The following is a 24,779-nucleotide window of genomic DNA, read 5'->3' on the forward strand; positions in this document are numbered from 1 at the left end:
TTAAAGTTTCACACTACTCCACCTCTTCACCTTCTAAACAACCTGCAGCTGAAAGAAAGGACAGACGAATCTGGGGACTGTTAAAAAGTAAAAATTAAATCTATCATGTTGTTATTTGAGCTCCGAAAGTATTAGAGTTTGTAAAATTGACAAGGTTCTTTAATTTTTAATGCTTCCCCAAGTGCCTGTCAATTATATAAAGCCATGAGTAATGAATGGCGTAAAACACAGTTCCAAGTTTTATTTTTTAGTGAGTATATTTATTCCATGTTAAAACATCACATTAAAAATGCTACAATAAAACAAACAAAAAATATAGAACTTTTTCTAACTTATTAATCCTTATCTTCGCCTAGGATTTTTCACACAGCTGATGTTACTTTTCTTTAATCTACTCTGACTAGTACTTTCCCTTACTCATTCTTTATAGTGTTCCTATGTAATCTTCATCCAGACCTATTCTCTAGTATAGACAGGGCAGCACAAGCTGCAGATGCCTCTGTTGGTAGTAAAATAAATACTTCTCATCTGGGTTATGGGAGAATTAAGGGGATGGAGTTAGTGAAAATTCCAATTAAGGGTTTAATAACATAGCTCGAAATAATCTCTCCAGGATTCTCCTTTCTCACTTTCTCAGGACCCTCAAATTAATCAAAAGGGGTTTAAGGTTACAAGCTACTAACCAAATTGTTTGAGAGAAAATTTTAATAAGAGTAAAATAATAATTTGGCTATCACTTCAATAACTTCAAAGTCAAATTAGCTTTGTTTTCCACAAAAACTACGTTGTCAGGGTAGTATAAGTGTAAATGTATAGTGTTATTACGAGTTGACGTTTTTAGTTTTTGTTTCACGTTGTTAGACAAAAATATTTTTAAGATTGGATTCCAAATTTCTACTTGATAATATAAAACAACTTTTACTACATTTTCAATAGTTCCTTATACTTATAGTATATTTGCATATACTATAAGCAAATTAGGATTAAAGAAGTTTCAAATCATCTAATTGTTATGCACAGTTGACTCTTGAACAACAAGGGTGTTGGGGAAGTCTGCCCTCTACGCAATCAAAAATCTGCATATAACTTTGGATTCCTCAAAAACTTATCTACTAATAGCCTGCTGTAGACCAGAATTCTTACCAATAACTTAATGCTATGCAACACATTTTTTTTTTATGTTATAGGTATCACACACTGTATTGCAATAAGAAAAGAAAATGTCATTAAGAAAATCATAAGGAAAAGAATACACATTTACAGTACTGTGCTGTAAAAAATCCATGTTAAAATGGATCTGGGCAGTTCCAGGCAGTTCACACCTATGTTGTATAAGTTCACACCTATGTACTGTATATGTATGCTATATAAAACAAAAGGACAGGGAGGGAAAAAAGAGACAAAGAGAAAAGGGGACATTTTTTTCTTCTGTTTTAAACAAGAAAACTTGAAAAAGGTGTTTTTTTTTTTAATTGGAATTGAGTTTCTCAAAAGAGGAAATATAAAGTACGTTTTATGGGAAATCACTTGTTTTAATAAAAGGTAAAATACTGATATATGAACCACAAGGTGGTGCTATAATTCCATGTTGGTACTGATATTTTAGAATATAAAAGCAGTATTTTTTCTTTTATGACTGTAATATCTTGAGTTTTATAAATCTTTTATAATTGAAAAAATATAGCTAATTGGATTCATCAATTCTAGAGATATCTACTTAATACTAATTTTTAAAGTTGTAGGCTAACTTTAAAAAAATTCTTAAAGTCTAATAACTATGTACTAGAATACTAAAAATACTTAAAAGTTATTTCCACACAGAATTTTAACGAAACGTTAATATTTCACGTGACAACTATCAAATCGAACATATAGACTATAAACAGATGAACCAATAAAATCTAATTAGATAATCTAAACAATAATAAAAAAGAAAAAATACTCCTTTTTTCCTTCAAAATAATGTAGTCAATTTTCTTATAGATTACCCAGGGCTATTATTACACTTTTTAATTTATAGAGATAAAAAAAGATAATTTCTCTAGTAATTTGTCTGGTAATTTCAAGTGAATTTCATTTTTTCTCTTGGTTTAACTTCATCTAAGACCTTTTCTCTCTCTAGAAAAATATATAACTTCCCATCACCTAAAAAACCCAAAAAGACCTTACTGTGTACCTTGTAATACTGGATGGCCACCATCTGCGTCTGCGCTGCTGGTCTTAAAATGTGTTATGGAATAGAGCACTAAAATACTCAACACATTTCTCATGGTGAACTTTCTGACCTATTTCCAAATACAAAAGGAGAATCATACCCTTACTTTCTCAGCGTTAACTGAAAATGTACTGCTGCTTTTTGATTAACATTAAAATTATATTTTTATTTAATTTGCAATGAGCATTTTTGATTTTTCATTACAACATATTAGTCAGTACAGATGGCAAGATGGTATGCACGAGAGCCTCCTGGGTACAATATGCAAGTCCCAGCTGGAGTGTTTCCAACAGGATGTAAACCATGGTCCACAAGCCTCTACTTTAGAAAACATATTACTTAGCACACTGCCAACAAATGTCAACACAAAAATACAGTGCTATAATGACTTCACTCTGTAAAAGACACATACTGGCACGTAAGTTTTCCTTAAAAAAGTAAAATACAGTAAAGCAGTGTAATAGTAGCATAAAAATATTTAAGTATTTACTCAATATCGAAAAAAACTCCTATACCAAATGGAATTCAAAAATTCTTCATAAAAATATTGCAGTATGTTAAAATTTATAGAAAATCCTTAAAATATACAACATGTACAGTAGCCAAAGTCCTAGAGAAGTTCACGTAGAAAATTCTATAATTAGTGATTTGGACATTTCAGTAACTCTGCAGTTTCTTCAAACCTGAAATATAACAAATAATATGTTAAGTAAAAAAAAAAAGTCATAATGAGGCATAGGATTTAAGTGGCTGAAAATTATACTTTTGAGCCCAAAATAAATTTCCTACTTTTCTTATTTACAGGTATAAAAAATAAATTAAGTATATACCATGGCCAGAGGGGAGAAATACCACTAAAGTCAATTATGAGTCTTTAATTCTCAGAGCATGAGTTATTTTAGTACTTATGAAATTTCAAAGCAATATAGTCCCCTGAATTAGGATGCTGCATAATCATCTTACACAAGTTCATTTCATATTTCCTTTCAACTGCTTTTACTATTTCATATTCGTACAAGACACAAGTATCATTTTTAGTATTATTTTACCAATAACTGAAAGACTAGCAATACTTTAACAATACTTAAAATGTCTCCAAACCATCCACCTACATATATTTAATATTTTGATAAATCAGTTATCAAAGGTAGATAATACTTTTGATTAACTTCAACCAGAAATATCTCTTCACTGTTTAATCCTACAATTAATTCCATTAACAATGTTTTACATCACTTGTTGGAAACCAAAATAGTGACTCATCTCACAAACACATAACTGTAGGGGGATTTATTATCCACTGGAGTCCTGAAGGAAATTCCACACCTGATTGAGAGACCTTTAAGGTTTGAAACACATATGCACTTTCTATATATACTGTAATCCAATACAACTCCCTACAGAGAAATGAATTTCTGTTCCCCCTCTCTGTTACTTACATTTTTTTCATCCTTTCCATTTTCTGGATTGTTGTTTCCTTTAATTTAAAAAGCAACAAATTTAGGCGATTTCTCAAAGTAAACCATCATCAAAGATGGACCGTGAACATATAAAACAGTCTAAAACATTGCATTAAGTACTGTTTACTTATCATAAAGAATTTTTACGAGAGATTAAGATTTACAGTTTCACTATTTTTCTTGCCAATGCATCTACAACCAAATCTAGTGCTTGCTTATTCTCCTGCCCTTAGAAAGGAAATCATCTAAGCAGTTGCCAGTTTTTCTTACCTCTGAATTCTCTTTCAGACCACAGTAACAAACCATTGGGGTTCTGGGAATTGAATCTGATGACACTGTACTATAACCAGAGGATAGAGGAACACTCGTTTGCCTCTCCTCTTTGCCTTTTCTATCTGTGGAGAAATTAATATTTAGGTTATCTTCACAGTGCAGTCACATCTAAAAATTTTATTTGTAAATGGAAGAAAAACAGACATTTTTTTTTAATTTTTTTTTCAACATTTATTTATTTTTGGGACAGAGAGAGACAGAGCATGAACGGGGGAGGGTCAGAGAGAGAGGGAGACACAGAATCGGAAACAGGCTCCAGGCTCTGAGCCATCAGCCCAGAGCCTGACGCGGGGCTCGAACTCACGGACCGCGAGATCGTGACCTGGCTGAAGTCGGACGCTCAACCGACTGCACCACCCAGGCGCCCCGAAAAACAGACATTTTAATATAAAATGGCTACTGGTATTGACCCAGATAAATTGTTATTTTATTCTTTTAAGATTATACCTAGAGATCTAGATGTTAAAAACTGGCCAGTAAAAATTATAAAAGGTACTACTATCTTTATCCTGATAGTCCTGATAGCAAGTAAGCAAGTTCATAATTTATTTTTAAGTATCAGCTACTGACTCATGAATATTCTTTTCTGAAGATGGTTGTAACTATTACTAATGCTGAGTATACTTTTGAAAAATCAATAAAGATTCCCTCCTAAGTTAACCTGTTTGGAAAAAACAATGCCTAAAATTCAGGGTTTAAAGATTTTTTTTTTTTTTCCTAAAGAAGTGAACAACTTTCCACCTCGTACACTGATACCATTCATGCGACAAAATGATGGCAAATCTTTCCTATGACTAAATCAAATATAGAACATCACTTATAAGACATGCTACTATTAAATCAATCCCATTAGCCCTATGTTTTAGTCAAGATACATATGACCGCAAAATCAAGGCCAGAAAAAAAAAATAAGCACCCATTTAAACTGGTTTACATAAAGACAGTTTTATTGTAAGCCTACATAGACAACCTCAATTAGGGAAAAGGTATTAGCACCTGAAGACTGAAACAACTGGAAAGACTTTTACTTTCATTTCACACAGAGCCAGTCTCTTTTGTCTACTTCTCTTACCTATTTACTCCATACATCTGCTTACTTATCAGCATGAACTTGGAAGAAAAAGGCCGGCCTAGCCCAGGCTCAACATCTTGACTGACTTAGTATCCTAATTCCAAATTCCCAAGGGAGAGAAAATGCTCTGGCTCAACACCTTTTGAATTGGCATTCCCTGGATTAGGTGTTTACTCTTGATTCAGTTGGTCAAGCTCAGGGATCAAGATCACATAGCACAATTTTGAAGATTATCTATACCCAGATCTTTTAACAGGGGCTTTTGGCAATAGGTAATTTCAAGGAATAACCTGAAACTAGGCAGGAACTATATCTACCATTCCCTAATCTTGGATTATTTTCCATGGATAGAGATGAGTATCCTTGGAAAGAGCTGAACATTTTTTAAGCTGTTCAAAAATAATGAGGTTTTAAGTCCTAGGACAGGAAATAAGAAGTGGGAAGACAGAATGGAAACTGAATGGAAGGTGAAGGAACAGCTTTCTGCTCTGCTCTCTGGGGCCTAGACTTGGAAGTATCTATCTAGCCTTCAAGGGTATATACCTCACAATGGGAAAAAGCTGGTATTAGGCAGGCTATGGAGGCTATTTATTGGGAAAGCCACATAGGGCATTCCAGAGATTACAGAATGGGACATATATAGAACACAAGCCATATTTTAATGGCCAGATCAATGCAGTGTGTATTACTTTCTGTGACGATTTTTCCTATTGCTTTCCTAAGTCTTTAGTATACAGTCTTCGTTGTTTAAACACAATGGCTTTTAACTGTGCTATGGGAAGTTGAGAAAAAATTTGGCAACTAAGTTCAGGTTGGAAAAGATGGGGTGCCTGGGTGGCTCAGTTGGTTGAGCGTCCAACTTCAGCTTTAGGTCATGATCTCACAGTTCGTGAGTTCAAGCCCCATGTCGCGCTCTGTGCAGACAGCTCACAGTGGAGCCTACTTCAGATTCTGTGTCTCCCTCTCTCTCTGCTCCTCCCCCACTTGTGCTCTGTCTCTGTCTCTCTCAAAAATAAATAAACTTAAAAAAAAAAATTTAACTTCAGGATGGAAAAGAAAGGGAAGAGTAGTAGTCCCTAGGGCAATTATTGTTTACAGCTTCAGAGTCATTGCCAATAGATCTCTATGAAGAAAGGGGATCTGTAAGATCTAGATTTTCTAGCCAACTTCCCATGACCTTTAATCTTTAACTGACAACTTTGGAGAATTACCTTACTGCATTAAGAGAACTAGTTAGGTCCTTTGCCATTTAACTATACAGGTATCTCCCGCTTATCAAAAGTTCACATTATGCCACTTTGCTTTTAAAGAAGATCCACATTAGGACCTGTTTTTGCTAACCAAAAGAAATCAAGGAGGATTTTCACTTTTTTTGAATAAAGGCAAAAAAATGAAAATAGCATTCAGCACTTGTTTCACAGCAAGTTATTTTAGAGGCATCACACACCTGGAGCAGCGAGAGTGGCCCGCAAAGCTCCTTCCCTGGGAGTTACACTCAGCATCTCAGCATCAAGCCGCCATAGCTTTGAACTGTTTCTGTGAGCAACTGCTTTATCGGGACTTATTTTGTGCATCCATTGGCAAGATGTGTCCTAAGGCATCAAAAAAGCCTACAAAAAGTTATTTTTGAGGTGTGGGAATGCTCAAAATATTTTCCCTATAAATTCCTGGTACTACTTTGCTTTATGCATTTAGGCTTATGAAAGGTTTCATGTTAATGCTCCTCTTTCCAATAGCGGGGAAAACTAATTTGTAAACCAGTCCTTCCCAATCAAGGGAAAATATGTCCGACTGATATTTGGATATTTTGTCTTAAGTATTTCATACATAATTTCGTATTTTCAAAAGTGAATCCATTTTTCCCCAACTGTCTCCTTAATTCTCTATTAAAGAGTACCGACTGTGTACCCAATCACACAAGTCAAATACAAGTGGTCCGTTTTGACTTTTTCTCTCTCTTTCACCACAACTTCTATCAGCAATCAAGAGCTATCAATTCTAACAACTAAGTAATTTTTTTCTTAATCCTTACTATCATAGCCTTAGTAGACACCCTCATTATTCTGAAATAAAGGATCTGAAAGACGCTTCAAATTACCGCCCTTTCCTGTGTTACTTTCCTATAATGAACCACTTTTCTGTTTTAAGATGATTCCTCTGAAATATAAATCTGATTGTATTTACTTTGCTAAAAATCTATGACCCCATATAAACTCCATGATTTTATCTTTCTACTCTTCTGTTTCAACTTCCTTCATATGCCCACATGTACCCTTCCTTCTAGTCATACTGGATCCATACACTTGTGACACTATAACTTTATTAAGTTTTTTCTTATGAGGAAAAAGGCACAAAAAAAGCAAAGCAAAAAACAAAGAGCATTCATGGTCATGGCCTATCCAATAATTAACAACCAGGTCACTGTATCCCCAACTGAACATAATTATTTATGTTCATAGAAAACCATCATATGAGGTCACTTCATTACCTTGATGAAACAAACAAGACCAACTCTGTCATGTCTGAATACAGACAAGGACACCATGTAAGCAGCAAACACGCAAAGGACCAGCTATAGTGCTCTCCCGACTAATATTAAGTACTTCTTTTCCACTGAAAATTTCAGCATTCATTCTTATCATCACTCATCAAAGTGTTCCCGCTTCCTAACAGAACACAAACTAGAAGAACGCTCATTTTAAACAGTCTCCAAAGGGGCGCCTGGGTGGCTCGGTTGGTTAAGCGTCCGACTTTGGCTCAGGTCATGATCTCACAGTCCGTGAGTTCGAGCCCCGCGTCAGGCTCTGTGCTGGCAGCTCAGAGCCTGGAGCCTGCTTTGGATTCTGTGTCTCCCTCTCTCTCTGCCCCTCCCCTGTTCATGCTCTGTCTCTCTCTGTCTCAAAAATAAATAAACGTTAAAAAATAAAAAAATAAACAGTCTCCAAAATCACCCAGTGTAAGCGCAATCCTTATAATAAAAGCCTCTCCTCACTGATTTTTTGCCAAACACAGAGACGCCTTACAGCCCCCCATGGAAACACTATTTCTAATAAAGGGAAAACAAATCTGAAACTTCTCAAAAACCATTCCCAATTTAACATAATCCTAAAATGAGATTGGTGAATTATTGCTCTCAACTTCCAAGTGAAATCAAACTCTCTGGTTCCATGTAGCATGCATAGTTAAGGGACAAAGTGTAAGAATTTATAAACTTAACTCTTTTAACTGATCACTGTTAGATTATAAATTTCTTGAGACCATATATTTATCTTGTTCATAATCTACAACCCATTTCAGATGATGGCCTATCTGCCTATCACTCTAAGTCTTAGTACATTGGCTTATATTCGGTTATGTGTTAACTCAATGGCTTAAAGGTAGGTCTGTAAAAATGTTAATAAAATTATAATTGTGAACATGCAAAACCAAACTTGGAAAAGGCAAGCATCTGCAAATAGCAGGCATTCAATACTCTTACACTACATAAAAAACCGAATGCCATTATATACAGATATTGGAGCTAGAAGTACAGACCTAATTTCTGTCTGCTATGCAGATCATAAGGTAAAGATCCTGACCTCAAAGATCTGAGTTGAGCTTTGACATTTGTTGAATAAATGAATGAATGATAAATTTGAAGAGGAAACATTTACCAAACCTGAAATCTGTAGTCTAATAAATTTATTGCCTGAAATAACACTTCAAATCATTATATAGTAACCTAATCATTGAAACTGTCCTGCCATAAAACTGACATGTATACTAAATATGTAGTAGTTAAGAGAAAACTTCAGAGCCAAGTTCCCCGAATTAAAATATGCTCCATTATTCAATTGCTGTGTGGTCTTTGGCGTATTTATTTAATCTCTCTGTACCTCAGTTTCCTCTTCTGTAAAATATGGATAATTACAGTACTTGAATGTTTGCTTTGAGAATTAAATTTGTTAATACAGCAGTTAAGGACAGTGTCAGGTACATAGTACTATAATGCTGGTGTTGTTATACACAGTAGCTGAAAGATTTAATGATATTAAGCATCCACAGATTTTAAAATGGTTTTTTGTTATGAATTCTCAGTTGGACAAAATATCTCTTCTGCAAATATGATTTAATTATTAGCATAAGACAAAATCTTGAACTTTGTCTATTCAAAAAGTATAATAAAAAATAAAAGCTATCACCAAAAAAAAGCCCAGAAATATTAGCTTTGCTGCTCAGTCACAATGAAAATGTCAGTAATCCAGTGGAAGTAAGTGATATGGAGAAGACATTATCATCATTTAACTGATTAAATTCAAGAGGCTTGTAATACATTACAGGTTACTGACAAATGTTTTTTTTTACTTATGTTATTTACAGAGGTGGAAGCTATTATAAGTTTAAATTAAAAACTCTGGAGTTCCATGTTTATTCTAGAGCATTTAGCAATTAAAAGAGTAAAATAAAATGCCTCTATAAAAGTTTGCAATTTTGTACACGGGACTTTATTCAACCACTACCTCGCGTAAGATATGTAAACCGGCTTTATTAAGCAATCCTTGGCTTCAGTAGTCCATAATTTCAATACTGTCTTTTTTCCTAGGAGATTTGCAGCTTCTAAAAAATAAGGCTTGGGACTATTAAAATTATCAAATACCTATAAAAATCATCTTCCTGAAAACTCTTTACCTTACCACCAATACCACTGCCGTAATATTACAACTTACCAGAATTCAGAATATCCAAGTCATTACTGGATTCATAGTCTTCATTCACTTGACCAAAGTTTATATATTCATCATTCTGGAATAATATAATTTAGTATTTAGAATAAAATGAAAAGTGTTCTCATTTTATATTCTTACTATTCTATACTATATTCTTACTATTACTATTCTTACTATTAAGCGTAACAGATAACAAGATAAATGTTTAAATTTTAATTGTTTGTAAAGCAATACATAAATACCACTATGAATATGAAATAACCTTTCAAATGTGGAAGCAGAGGTAACATTCTTGAATCAACTAACTTTACTGTTAGGAAGGAAAGATAGACTAGAACCAGAAATTGAAATCCTAAGCAAATCAAAATAAATTTCTCAGACTTCATAAGGCAATGGCAAATTTGGTAACTGTTTCCAGGAAATTTATAACTTGTAAATAAGAAAAGGAAGTCATAATTTTAATTGTTCCTGTTCTGTCCACTTTTTTCTTTTCACTATAAAAATAGGACCTTTGTACAATTAAAGAATATAATTTCAAGCTCTTCATAAAAATCAAACATTATCGTACCTTTTTTTAAATGCTTACAGTATCAACAGCTCTAAAAGCTGAACCTACAGAGGCTTGCCAGATTATCTCGGTTGCTAAAGAGAAAAATAATAACCACAATAGCAGCAACAAAATGGGCTATATCTAAATAGGGCCTCATTTCAACTAAACACTTTCCCATTACCTAAATATTCTTTTAGTTTTTCTAAAAGAACACACACTTAACAATGTATCTGAGATATCCCATAAATGTTAAAGATAGGAAATACCTTTTTAGACAAAAGCATTTCTGTTTCAAGAAGAGTGACACGACTTAGAAGATTAGCCCAGGTTTTTTCATTTACCATCACTTTTCCTTTCATTTTTTCTTCCAAAGAGTCTAATCTACTCTCTACCAAAGTCAGTTTCTTAAGTTTTTCTTGGCATTCAGCAAGCATAGTCTGTAGTGCAGTAATCTCATGATTAATTTTAATATCCTAAAATGATTAGAAAGGTTAAAAATTGTATTAGACAGACTGAAATTGTTTTAAAAATCAATGTATTTCCATTTCCACGGCGTTATTTCAATAGTTATAACAGGCATACAGCATGAGAGTTAAAAGACTATGATCTATACACGCAGAATGCTCAGGCACTGAAACTACCTCTTCTGAGATGTGTGACCTTGGTGTTTCAATTTATATATAAACGTGTGTGTGCGTTTGTATGTGTGGGTATATATACACATATATGTGTATATATACATATATATATCTCCAACAGTTTGTACTTCATATAGCTCATCTGAAGATTAATTCTGCATGAAGCTATTAGAAAAGCACCTGGTAGTATAATAAAACTATCACTAACTAGCTATTTGTAACAGCACCCAGCACAAAGCTAAGAGGGAATGACCAAAATATGACAGTGCTTTGAAACTGTTCAGTTTGCTATTAACAGGAAATCAGCCAAATGACCATGTGGTAGTTTTTATAAATGCCAATTATAAACTGCGGTGTATAGAAGTTACAAGAAATAGAAGATAGAAAAGGAAGTCAGCAGAGCAGTATAGATAAGACACTATAAGAAGGTCTGTGGCAATAAAGTAATAGAAAAGGTATTCTAAAAGTAAGAGAAGAAGATAGCAAGGGCCCAAAAAAGAAAATAAAATGGCAGGAGGGAGTGTGCACCAGTTTTTTCCATTCTTTAATGAGAGGGATAGATGATACAGAACCTTCACTGTACAAAGCAGTGTATTTCTGTCTCTAACCAGACTTTAAATTCCTTGAAGCAAAGTACTGTCTCTTATTCATCTTTGCATTACCCATAACACCTGGCCCCGTACCCTAAACATAAGCAGCAAATAGTATCTGTTGAATTATAAACAGTAGACTTACTTATTCTTAAATAAAGTGTTGTGTCATAAGTAATAATGCAAAAAGCTAGAGATATTCGAAAGTTTAGGTGCTGAAGTAATCATGTACGTCAAAGTAAGAAATACAGGCATCTGTTAAAGAAGTCCAAAATTCTTACTTGTTGTTCAGACTTGATTTCAGGGAACTTTACTTCAGGAACCCTTATTTCAGTAGTCTTTAAGTCACACACATCAAATGCTCCACTAACATCTGTTACTGTACTTCTCGTATCTTCAGGAATGTTAACACCATCTTCATTATACAGGTGACGGATCACCACAGCTTTTGTCTGCATAGAGAAAAATATGTCAGAGCTGCTTCAATGTTCTCCTCATACAATTATTTTCAACATATACATAATTTTGCAGAAGAAATACCTTATCTTCCCTTTAAAATTTATGAAAGTTTAAATTATAACAGTAAGGTATATATCAAACATTGATTAAACTGTTAATATTACTAATATTTTATGATGATGAAATTGCAGTTATTATTTTTGGAGCATTCTTACATAATAGAAAAATTGAAGTAACTAATAATGTCTGGGATTTGATTCATACTGCTTCAGAATTGGGGGGAAGATGTTGGAAAAGTGGTTATAATAAAGATGAAACAAGATTAACAAGGGGTCGATAATTTTCTGATAGTGGGAATTGGTACTTTTACAAATGTTTGAAACATCCCATAATAGGTTGCCACATAATTCACATAAATAATCAAGAATTGGCTCCGTGAGTAGGACCCATTACAATATTTTTCTATTAAACAAACCAGAAAATATCAGCTCTTCAGCTAACAATTCAAAATTAATAATGACAAAAGTCCTGAGAATAAGGCATTAGGTCAAACTCTGCATTCAGACAAGACTCTCCTGCCTACCTCCTTTACCTTAGACTGCATATGCACTATAAAAATATCATATAATGTAACACAGAATTCACAAATCATACTCTACAGAAGGAACTGGGAAAAGAGATAATTTGTTTTAGTACTGACTTAATCTCTAACTGTAAACAAAGGAATGTACTTACTGATTCCAACTTTTAATATTAAAATTTCTGATAAAGATCCGATGCAACTGATTAAAATTTGACTAATAACAAACAATACTTTAAGAAAAACAAGTCTAATGCCATGAAATTTTGCACCTTTCTTTGTTAGGACAATATATATTACTACTCAGCCCCAAAACTAAAATAGAAGATTGAAAAATACATTTAGTTATATCAGCTTATATTTAGTAAGTGCTTATAGTGCCTGTACTAAGAACAGGAAGGTTAAAAAAAAAAAAATGCAGTATAGGGATGCCAGGGTGGCTCAGTTAAGTGTCCAACTCTTGGTTTCGGCGCAGGTGATGATCCCACAATTAGTGAGACTGAGCACTGGGTCAGGGTTTGTGCTGAACATGGAGACTGCTTGGGATTCTCTTGGTGCCAGCTTGAGATTCTGCCCTCTCCCTCTGCCCCTCCACCACTTGCATGCACTCTTTCAAAATAAATAAAAAAAACATTTTTAAAAAAGGTGGAAGAAATTTCTTGTTTATATTAATTCTTATGTATTGGGGAAAGATACTAGATATAAACCACTTAAAAATTAGAAAATCATATAAAACTAACAAGAGTTAGGTAAGACAAGTTATTGATAGGAGGCGCCTGGGTGTCTCAGTCGGTTAAGCGTCCGACTTCAGCTCAGGTCATGATCTCACAGTCCGTGAGTTCAAGCCCCGCGTCGGGCTCTGTGCTGAGAGCTCAGAGCCTGGAGCCTGCTTCAGATTCTGTGTCTCCCTCTCTCTTTCTGCCCCTTCCCTGCTCATGCTCTGTCTCTCTCTGTCTCAAAAATAAATAAAAACATTAAAAAAAAAAGTTATTGATATAAGAATGCTTTTCCTACAGTAAAATGTCATTATCTGTTATAGAGGCATACAAGTAGCTTTTTAATAGATTGTTGTAACTCATGTACATTGTACTAGGAAGAAATAATTCTCTGGATTTTACTTCCACCAGAAACTATTCACATCCTTTATCTAATTGCATGTTGATTATTTATCTGATATTCTATGCTTTAATCTCAGAAATGGTTTGCCCCAAAAGGAAGATTGGTAAAAGTATACTGATCATTATAAAGTAATACCTTGAACTCAATTTCTCTTGGAGATAGAAAAGCTATCCCTAAATGCATGGGACTCATTAAGCCACAAATGCTCAGAGGAGACAAGGGTAGGTAAATATTTACTAACAAAGAGAAAATATTAAAAAAAATTTACCCAAAACCAGATTATAGATTTAGGGACTATCAATCACTGGATAATATACACTCATGGTACAGAGACAGGAATTTGTGCAAATGAATTATCATAAAGTATCACTGTAACTAATGGTATGCTCCTCATACATTTCCATGTTTTAGAAAGACTAGATACATAAATAAGAGTACATGTCATGACCATATTATACAACCTTCCCAAATCATCGCTATTCTATCTGGGAAATGAGGCAGATTTAGGAAATAGAAATGTAAAAACAAACCTTGTTCATTTTACATTTCTATCTTATATGAGGACTGTTCTCCAGGTAATATACAGTATACATTGTCAAAACTCCTTAACCAAATCTGACTAAAAATGTTTTACCAGCTACTAGTCAGAAAAGTGAATCTTGTACATTTGATTAATTAGGTAGATAAATCTTTAACACCTACATATTTTCTTAGTATCTTCCTACCTTTCCTGAAGTCATAAATCTGCCAGTGATATCAATGCCAACAGATTCTGTAGATGTCTTCTCAGTGTTTGAAGAAGGTTCTGGCTTAACAGAACTGATTTTCTTTCTTTGTTGTGATGGAATCTAAAAAAAAAAAAAAAAGTACTGAGACTAAATGTACGTGAAAGCTGACATTAAAATTATATAATATTTAAATTACATTATTTGAATTTTCATATATGAAATATGACTGCCAAATTATAAATCTAATGAGATATGTCTTCTGAAAACTAAAAAGTAAGGAAAACACATTGTTTGAACTGTTACTTTAGCTAGTAGCTCAAAGTCACAAATTTGTAAAAACAAATGACCAGTAGTTAATAAACAGGTCCATCTGACTCCAAAGAATGATCTCTTTTTTTTTTTTTTTAATTTAAATTCAAGTTACTTAGCATACAGTGTAGTCTTGGCCTCAGGAGTACAACCCAGTGAGTCATCTCTTACATACGTCACCCAGAGCTCATCCCAAAAAGTGCCCTCCTTAATACCCGCCATTCATTTAACTTACTGCCTCACAACGTACCTCCCCTCCAGCAACCCTCAGTTGGAGTCTCTCTTTTTCAAAAAAAAGTTTATTTATTCTGAGAGACAGAAAGAGCGAGTCGGGGAGAGGCAGAGAGAGAGAATTCCATACAGGCTCTATTAGTGCAGAGCCTGACGTGGGGTTTGAACTCATGGAACTGTCAGATCATGACCTGCACCAAAGTTAAATGCTTAACCAACTAAGCCACACAGGTGCCTCGGAAGTGACCCGTATTTAAAGCAAACATCAGGCATAAGGTTGCCTAAATCTGTGAACAATGCAGTAATTGTACTTACGTGTTAGTTGGCTATCTAGAGTATTGAATTTGTCCGCTAAAATACCAGGCAACTTAGAGTAAGTTAAAATCTATTAATAAAATTACCTTCTCAAAACTACTCAATTCCTTGTGCTTTTTCATCACACAATTCAAAATATCACAAACAATTTGGATTTTCCATTCTGCAAACCCACACTGGAGAAACTGCTTTTTTGTCAAAACTGGTTTATAATTAAATTGATCACGAAGAAGCTGTAAAGAGGAAATAGATAAAAATCCAAAATGATAAATGGTCACCTGGTCAGGAATGTAATACCATCTTCAAGAAGGAGGATCAAGGCATTAGATGGAGGTACTAAAGAGATTTGTAGGCATGGTGGTAGTCAGGACCAGTTAGGAGGTATCCAGGTAGAAAATGAGCAGCTAGGAAGTAGCAGAGAATAGATGCATGTCCAGGGAGACAACAAAATACAGTTAATGATCAAAAGGTTCAAATATCCTCATAGGTACTAGAAAAACTCCTTAACTTAGTAGAAAATAAAGAATGCCATACCAGATGTTAGAAAACAACAGTTGTTTAGTTGTTATTTGTTTAGTTCTTCCACTATATGATTTCTTAGGTCAGTAGGCCTCTGAGTTCCAATGTTTCATTTGTAAAATGAGAGAAACAGACTAACTAGACAACCAATTTTCAAAGCCTATGCTCTAGAACCCTAGGATTTCTTAGAAGTGCCTCTTAGTCTTTCAAGGAAGCTGCTGGTGTTAGAGGCAAAGACAGGGAAGATTAAACAGAGACTCTACACATAGAAAAGATCCCATGTCATTAAATGTAAACTCGCAAAAAAAAAAAAAAAACCAAAAACAATCTGATCTGATAAATGGGTTTTATTATTTTAACAACAGTTTGAGATAACCACTGCTTGAGTAAAAATTAATAATGATCAGAAGGAATTTTTTAATCATGAGATTAAGTTCAGTCCCAATATAGTACAAGTATAGATACTAGAATAGATAGAAAATATGGTCCCAGACGTCAAGGAACATGAAATCTCAAAGCTATAGTTCTTTCTTACTAACAACTAAGTTACTCATAATTCTACAAACCACAAAATTTACTCAACAGTCACATTTCTAACTTATGCTAACATGCCAAATTTTACTAAAATTTGATATAAAAAGAGTAAACGGTAACCACAGGCAAATGTTTACCAACTGCAATTTATTAGATTATAAAACATAAAGGGGACTTAAATTATATTTTGATTATAATAGGAACTGTCTAAATGAGAAATGCATATGAAAATACTGTCAACTATATGTGCTGTACATGTATTTAAGGAGTTATTATAAAACATTAATCTTAAAAAAATCATTATGACTTCTGAAATAATGTTTCAAACAATCAAGTACCTTGTAGACAGTATCTATAAAGCGTAAGTCATTCTTCGCTATGAGCTCTATATTGGATTCCATCAGAAGTTCTGCTACATAAGGTGAGTATGAGGTAAGGGAATAGCTGATGATGGGCAAAGATGCAGTTGTATCTCCCTTTACCAAACTATTAGGAAGAAAAAGAAAAAGTTTTAAGGAGCATAATTCCACAAAGTTAGATAGAAAGGGAAATGAGATGCTGATAATTTGTAAGTTAACGTTATAGCCAAACAATTAGGAGATACACAAAACTCTTTTGATTCCATCTCCTACTCTAAATCCGTATAGCCAGATTGCTATGAAATAATAGCTTATTTACTTATTAGTTGGCATTTCAGTAATAGTACAGTCTATTCACCACAGTATTTGATGTTCCAAAGCTTAGCCTTATTTGATCAGTCCATTTTCTCTGATTAAACAAATGTACCACCTTATAGTGCTCCAGTACACTTTACAGTTTGGCAAACACTTGTTACATTACCTCACTTGCTCTTTACAATAAACCTGCAAAGGTAAAATATTATGAATTTTAAATTACAGAGAGGAAAATAGGGCTAGAAACTGTAACTGGGCTAATCAGTTTGCATCTTCCATTTATATCAAGCTCATTAGAAATCTGTGCCTTAGATTACGTTAATTCTTCCAGTCTAGAAAGGTATCCCCTTCTTTTCTACTTGTCTGTTATTCACTATGAACTATTTGTCAAGTTTCAAGCCATCCATAAAGCCATCCTCAACTTTCTGATCCAGACTGATCTCTTCCAGAATGAGCCCCAGGGTATTCAGTGTTTGATGCCTCAGGTTTTGTCTTGTACTGTTTTCTAATTGTCTACACATATGGGCATTATTTTCTCAATGTGAAATACCTTCACTGATTCTGCCACAACAAAGCAAGGAGGTATTTGTTCAATTATCCAGTTACATCTGTTCAACTGAAGTAAAAATGTGCTTACACAAAACTTGTTTTTCCACAAAATTCAAGACATAAAATTCCCCATCGTCACCCAATTTTTTTTAAAAAGGCAGAGAACAAGTACATATTAAAATTACATTTTATTTTTCAGTACAAATATAAATCCTCTTTTATATTTACAGGTATAATAATATTTTACCCAATGATAAAACTGCTGGCAATATTGTCTGTTAGTTCAAAACAGGAAATGAGAACAATACTTTTGAACAGCAAAATCTGTCCATTTTATGCACGTTATGACTAGAAGATAGCCAGGTATACATTTAATACCTCTTGGTTTTTGGTTGTTTTTGAAAGTTAATTTTACTTTGAAAGAGAGAGCAAGGGTGGGGCAGAGAGAGAGAGAGAGAGAGAGAGAAAGAGAGAGAATCCCAAGCAGGCTCCACGCTGTTAGCACAGAGCCTAACATAGTCCTCGATCTCACAAACCATGAGATAATGACCCGAGCTAAGACTAAGCGTCAGACACTTACCTGATTGAACCACCCAGGTGCCCCTAATACCTTTTGTTTTAACTCAAAAATCTTTGTTATCTAGTTTCTGAGAACTTTGATTAGACATTGTAAGAAAACATATTACAAGTTGGCATACTGGCCCCCCAAAAAATCAGATGCTGAAAGAAAACATTTTCAAAAAATGGGTAAGAAATAGAAAGAATCAAAATATGTGTGGGGGGAGTATGTATGAGTGTGAGGGGGGCAATCTGAATAAGCAGCAGCAAGCAGTGTTATCAATCTCAATAGTCTCTGCAGAGTTACTATGTTGTGAATAGTCTAAAAGCAATTGTTCTTAATGATACTCCTGAGACAGAAAATCAAATGTTTAAATGCTATACTCAAAAGACAGAAGAATTATCAGTATATTTTAGAAGTATTCCTATCCAAAATGTGTCTTAAAATGATGCTTAAAAGTAGTAGGAAGAAAACTTGGCTACTCAAACTGGTTAAATCCCGAAGACTAGAAAGACTAGATTTCCCTGTTTAAGGAACCAAGACAGGATTACATACTATGGAACACCTTCCGTTTCTCACACGGAAGGGCTCTAACAGGTCATCAGAACTCAACTTTCTCCCCACTCTCCTCACTATCCTTTCATTTGTAGCCATCTCTTGGGAGTTAACTCTCCCCAGTGTCCAACAGAACATTCATTCTTGTATGTAAAGCACATTACTCCAGGACTCTCTTTTTTATTGTTTTAACCAAGTTTCACTCCACTCCTTGAACATATACCTAATCTGGACTTGTCCACTGATACTAAGTCATTGAATAAATGTCTAATTACCTGCTAATATGTACCAGGCACAATTCTAGATATGGGGATACTGCAGCAAACAAAACAAAGTACCGGACTTCAGTTGTATCCTAGTGGGGAATATTTTTTTAAATTTTTTTTAATGTTTATTTATTTTTGAGAAAGAGAGAGAGCATGGGGGGTGGGGGGTAAAGACAGAGAGGGAGTCACAGAAACCGAGGCAGGCTCCAGGCTCTGAGCTGTCAGCACAGAGCCGGACATAGGGCTCTAACTCATGAATCATGAGATCATGACCAGAGCAGAGGTAGGACACTTAAATGACTGAGCCACCCAGGCACTCCCAGTGGGGAATATTTTTAATCAATAATCCCAGATAAGAAGAAAAAGGAAATATAGAAGGAAAAGGAAAAGGAAAAGGAAAAAGAAGATGACAAGAGTACCATTAGGTTAGCATGAATATAGAAGGAATGCATGTTGCTACATTTACAAAGGAAAGCAGTCATATTGGAAAAGCAGAAACTAAAGCAAAAGTTTCAAAGTGGGGTCTATTAAATGAGTTAGCTTGGTAACAATATTTGAGCATGGTGTACGTTCTCATAAGCAATCTATTAACTAGAATCTTCCAAATCAAAAAGAAATATCATCCAACCCAAAATATGAGAGGATAGAATACTGTATAATTAATGAAATCCATTATATTATTTTTTATGAATTTAAAAGTTCTACAGAAACTATGCCTTACACTGGGGTATATATTGTGGTTCTACTTCTAAGAACATATTTTAAATCTCCTGAGTTAGATACAATTTTTCATTAATTCATACTTAGTAATAAAAAACCTCCTGTAGTTACTTGCTGTCTAAAGTATTTTAAACATTACAGGGAAAATTTTCAATTGACCCAGATAAAACCTGTCTATTTAAATACCCCCCCTTGGGACGCCTGGGTGGCTCAGTCAGTTGAGCGTCCGACTTCGGCTCGGGTCACGATCTCACAGTTTGTGGGTTCAAGCCCCGCGTCGGGCTCTGGGCTGATGGCTCAGAGCCTGGAGCCTGCTTCCGATTCTGTGTCTCCCTCTCTCTCTGCCCCTCCCCCATTCATGCTCTGTCTCTCTCTGTCTCAAAAATAAACAAACATTAAAAAAAAAAATTAAAAAATAAAAAAAATAAAATAAAATAAAATAAATACCCCCCCAATGTCAAATCTTACCTCAAGTCATTGCCAAAAAGAACACAAATAACTTTGATACATAGCTTACCCTACACAATCCACTTCTTTAGGATAATTTAGCGAGCGAAGCACTTGTTCTAAGTTCCGTAAGCTTCTTTTTAAGTCACCAGTTGCCATTATTTAACATCACATTCAGCTCCAGCTTTTGAAATGATCTGATTTTTCACCTAAAATTAAAAATCCATAAAACACTGGTTAGGTCTGTCTATTTCTGAATCTTCTATTTTATTTGCATCCCTTATAGGAACTAACCATATTTATCTTAGCTATTTCTCTACTAACTTGACTTCCCCACTGGGCTAATACTGTCTTCTATTGACAGTATAGTATTCCTGAATCTAAGATATGCTTTTACCCTAAATATTTTTTCCTTACAAATAAATGTTTGCCTTATGTTCATGTTTTTAAAATATGTCCCATGAGGGACACCTGGGGGGCTCATTAGGTTAAGCGTCTGACTTCGGCTCAGGTCATGATCTCACAGTCCGTGAGTTCGAGCCCCATGTCGGGCTCTGTGCTGATAGCTCAGAGCCTGGAGCCTGCTTCAGATGCTGTGTCTCCCTCTGTCTCTGCCCCTCCCCTGCTCATGCTCTGTCTCTCTCTGTCTCAAAAATAAGTAAAAACATTAAAAAAATAAAATAAAATATGTCCCATGGTACTCTACCAAATACTGTATTTTGAACAAAGTGCCATTTGGGAGGAAACATGAACTTGAGATAATCTCCAGCAATGACTATTTTAGATGCTTATAAAGGTTACATTTAAAAAAACCCATAAAAAATGGAGACAAGGGAATTTATCACAGATTTAGTCATTATTCCCAGGGCTTTGACCTCACATAGTCGCCAATAGGATGCTTTGTTTAAAAAATAAAATGACAAGTTAAAAAAGATTCAGGATTCGGCTGGTAAAATATGGCAGATTAAGTGCATGTTATCTTCATTTCTTTTCTTTCAACACTGCTAAAATGAAAGTAGATGATTAAAAGCCATGTATACGCACCAGGGCAAAATGAACTAGAGGGGATTCCACATGACAGAAGTACTAACAAAATTTTGAAAGACTGAAAGCAGATGAAGGAGTGATAACCAACCTAGCAGAGCAGAAACAGGCTAATCCTATCTATTTACAAGGAAACCAACAGCAGCAAGATAGTTTTAGAAATAAGGGGCCCTTAAATGCTTAAGAAAGGCTAAGGGATAAGGCCAAGGGGGTTGAAATATGGATGATGATTTGAAAGTCCATGTAAGGAGCTGCTAAAGCTAGAATTTTACTCCCCCTGCCCTCTCATAATTTGTTCAGGTGAGCAACTACTTGTTTCCCTGGGTTTAGCAATGACTTAGATAGTATCAGAGCACAATCAATAAAGTTTTAAAAAATGGTAAGTTGTACTTCATTAAAATTTAAAACTTCTGTTCTATAAAAGACATTATTAGCAAATGAAAAGATAGTCCACAGACTGGCAGAGAGTATTTACAAAACAAATACTGAATAAAAGAAGTGTTTCCCAAATATACAAAGAACTCTTATAAGAGTAAGAAAACACCCAGTTAAAAAATAGGCCAAATAGCTGAACATACATATCACCAAAAATTATATACAGATGACAATAAGCATATAAGAAAACACACTCAGTATTACATATCACTAGGTGACTGCACATTAAAAAAAAAAAAAGATACCAATACACACCTATTATAATGGCTAGAATCCAAAAAACTGGTGATACCAAATGCTTACGAAGAAACAAAAGAGACTCACTTATTGCTATCATTTAGTCATTTTGGGAAGACAGTTCAGCAGATACAAAACTAAATGTAGTCTTACCATACAATCGGCAATCATGTTAACAAAGTTTTCACTAAATAGAATTGAAAACACAGGTACATATAACATCCTGCACCTGAATGTTTATGGCAGCTCTATTCATAATCACCAAAAAATGAAAGCAGCCAATATGTCCACCAATAAGTGAATGGATGAAAAATGTGGTACATCGATACAATGGGATATTTATTCAGCAATAAAAGTAAATGAGCCATAAAACCACAAAAAGATATGGATGGACCTTAATGCATCTTTCTAAGTGAAAGAAACCATCTGAAAAAGCTACACACTGTATGAGTTTAATTATGTGACATTCTGGAAAAGACAAAACTATAGTGAAAATAAAGACTATAGAGATCAGTGGTTTGCAAGGATTCAGAAGGAAGAACACAAGTTTGAATAAGTAAATATAGGGGAATTTTTTAGGATAGTGAAGCTATTCTGTATTATACTGTAATGGTAGATACATGACATTATGCATTTGTCAAAACCTATAAAACTTTATAGCACAAAGAGAACCCTAATGAGCATGACCTTAAAAAACCATGTAAAAGCTAGGAAACTCCAGGAAAGAATGCAGACTGTGACAAGAAAATCAAACCATATTACCAATGTGTGAAACAACCTCATAGAAGGCGTTGGATGGAAAAGGTGCTAACTTTGGAAATGAGTGGAGCTTGAGAGACTAAAGACAAAATCAACTGCATGTAAACACTGTACTCTAGTTTATAAGATGTTTCCCAAGGACTTATGAGGTAATTCTGATACTTCTATGCATATACCCTGGAATTGAAAAATTAAGTAAATAGATGGTAGAATAGGAGTCTGGTTTCTCACTGCTGGAGTGGGAATTTACAGATTAGCAAGGAGAGGAGACTAGAATGAGCCATGCTTACCTAATGGATTAGTTAGAAACATCAGTATGATGAACTCATGTTTGAAACATCAGTACGATGAACTCATGTTTAGCTTCACATAGATACAGATAGTTATATATCAAAGTATTTCAAGACAGCTTAGCATACACATTTCGTTTCTCTGCCAGTGGGAAGTGATTGAAAGCAACAACTCTCCAGCAGTAAAGAGCACACCTAGCATTCAGGTGTTGGTGTGTAACATTGTTCTCCAGTAAAAGGAACCAGGACTCCCTGGAGAAATGGTCAATTCTAAGACTGGGACAGAAAATTTGTAAGATGAGCCTGAAACTTTATGTAGTTCCAGAAAGTAAGAAAGTATACACAAAACGAATCAATCCCAAATTGGTGGGGTATGTCAAAGGGACACAGGAGACAAATGAAACAGTTCCCAGTGGTCAAAGGTGAAACTCTTTGAAAGACAAAAGTAATTTAATAATACTGGATTAAATGCAAAGTATGAGCAACACAAAAATTGAATTACTATACTTCAATGCATCAACAAATAAAGGAGAAAAGTGTTATTATTTAAATACATGTGGAATAGGCATTTCATAAAATTCAACATTCACTAATGATATAATACTTAGGACGTTAAGAATAGAAGAGAACTGCCTGCATTTGATAAAGGGTATCTACAAAAAAAAAAATACAAGAAGAAATAAAAGGAATAAAGACTAAAAAGGAAGAAATAAAAAGATCACTATTCACAGATGACATAATTGTATATAAAAAAATACAAAAAATACGTGAATTTAGGATGATTGCTGGGTACAAGGCCAATATATAAAAACCAGTTGTATGTCTCTATATTCCTCAGTTAAAAAATTTATTTAAAAAATTTTTTTTTCTTCAATGTTTTTATTTTATTTTTGGGACAGAGAGAGACAGAGCATGAACGGGGGAGGGGCAGAGAGAGAGGGAGACACAGAATCGGAAACAGGCTCCAGGCTCTGAGCCATCAGCCCAGAGCCCGACGTGGGGCTCGAACTCACGGACCGCGAGATCGTGACCTGGCTGAAGTTGGACGCTTAACCGACTGCGCCACCCAGGCACCCCTAAAAAATTTATTTTAAAAGTTATTTGTGTAGAAATCAAGTAGCCACAAACATCACAAGCATGTGACTAAGTCTAGAATAGATATGTAAGACCTCAAAACAAAAAAACATAAAACTTTATTCAGATATATTAAAGAGGCCCTAAATAGAAAACTATATACTTGTTTAAGGATTGGAAGACTCAATAAATTGATCCATAGGTTCAATGCATTCTACCACCCCCACCCCACTGAAAAAAAAAAATATCTAAAGGATTTTTTGGTAGACACTGATTTGAAAATGTATATAGAAGTGCATAAGGTAAAGGATAACTAACACAATCTTGAAAAAAAATCAAAATTGGAGGACTAACCACTGGATAGCAAGACTCATTGTATAACTTAAATTTGAATTCGTGAAAATATGTACAAATAGAACAATGGAATGGAAGAATCCAGAAAAATGACCATGCATATATTGACACTAGAATTATGACAAAGTTGATTCTTAAGAAGCTATGAAGAAAGGATGGTCCTTTTCCATAAATGGTTCTCTGTCAACTTAATATCCTGATAGAGTAAATAAATCTTGACCTCTTAATGTAAACGGTACTTCACATCTTTTACAAATTAATTCCAGGTTTGTTGAAGATCTAAACATAAAATGTAAGACACCTAAGCTTGCTGGAGATCACAGAGGAGAATATCTTTGATCTTCAGATAGAGAAAGATTTCTTATCTTAATGACTATTAAAATGAACCCCATTAAAATTAGCAACTCTGTTCATCAAAAGACATCCTTGAGCGTGGAAAGACAAACTATTGAGAGAAA

The 24,779-nt window shown here is 34.4% G+C and overlaps 1 protein-coding gene across 11 annotated transcripts in view; it reads right to left on the reverse strand.

Annotated features, from left to right (window-relative positions):
- Window positions 1–216: 216 nt before the first annotated feature.
- The window catches only part of CEP44 (centrosomal protein 44), a 28,121-nt gene continuing 3,558 nt past the window's right edge, over window positions 217–24,779 (reverse strand). For 6 of the 11 annotated variants that reach the window (XM_040470174.1, XM_040470212.1, XM_040470220.1 and 3 more), the window contains 10 exons: window positions 20,199–20,337; window positions 16,697–16,844; window positions 15,392–15,538; window positions 14,448–14,570; window positions 11,846–12,016; window positions 10,603–10,809; window positions 9,787–9,862; window positions 3,946–4,070; window positions 3,655–3,692; window positions 227–2,898 (listed from right to left, as the gene is read on the reverse strand). In XM_040470174.1, the coding sequence (XP_040326108.1) occupies window positions 2,856–2,898; window positions 3,655–3,692; window positions 3,946–4,070; window positions 9,787–9,862; window positions 10,603–10,809; window positions 11,846–12,016; window positions 14,448–14,570; window positions 15,392–15,538; window positions 16,697–16,844; window positions 20,199–20,287 (1,167 nt within the window). In that variant the 5' untranslated portion in view covers window positions 20,288–20,337 and the 3' untranslated portion in view covers window positions 227–2,855. Of the gene's footprint in view, window positions 2,899–3,654; window positions 3,693–3,945; window positions 4,071–6,527; window positions 6,691–9,786; window positions 9,863–10,602; window positions 10,810–11,845; window positions 12,017–14,447; window positions 14,571–15,391; window positions 15,539–16,696; window positions 16,845–20,198; window positions 20,338–24,779 lie in introns of those variants that run through there. The other 5 variants (XM_040470226.1, XM_040470203.1, XM_040470234.1 and 2 more) reach the window with 4 other exon arrangements.

The sequence above is a fragment of the Herpailurus yagouaroundi genome, unplaced genomic scaffold (assembly GCF_014898765.1).
Source record: "Herpailurus yagouaroundi ecotype Mexico unplaced genomic scaffold, PumYag 28, whole genome shotgun sequence".
Classification (NCBI taxonomy): Eukaryota; Metazoa; Chordata; class Mammalia; order Carnivora; family Felidae; genus Herpailurus; species Herpailurus yagouaroundi.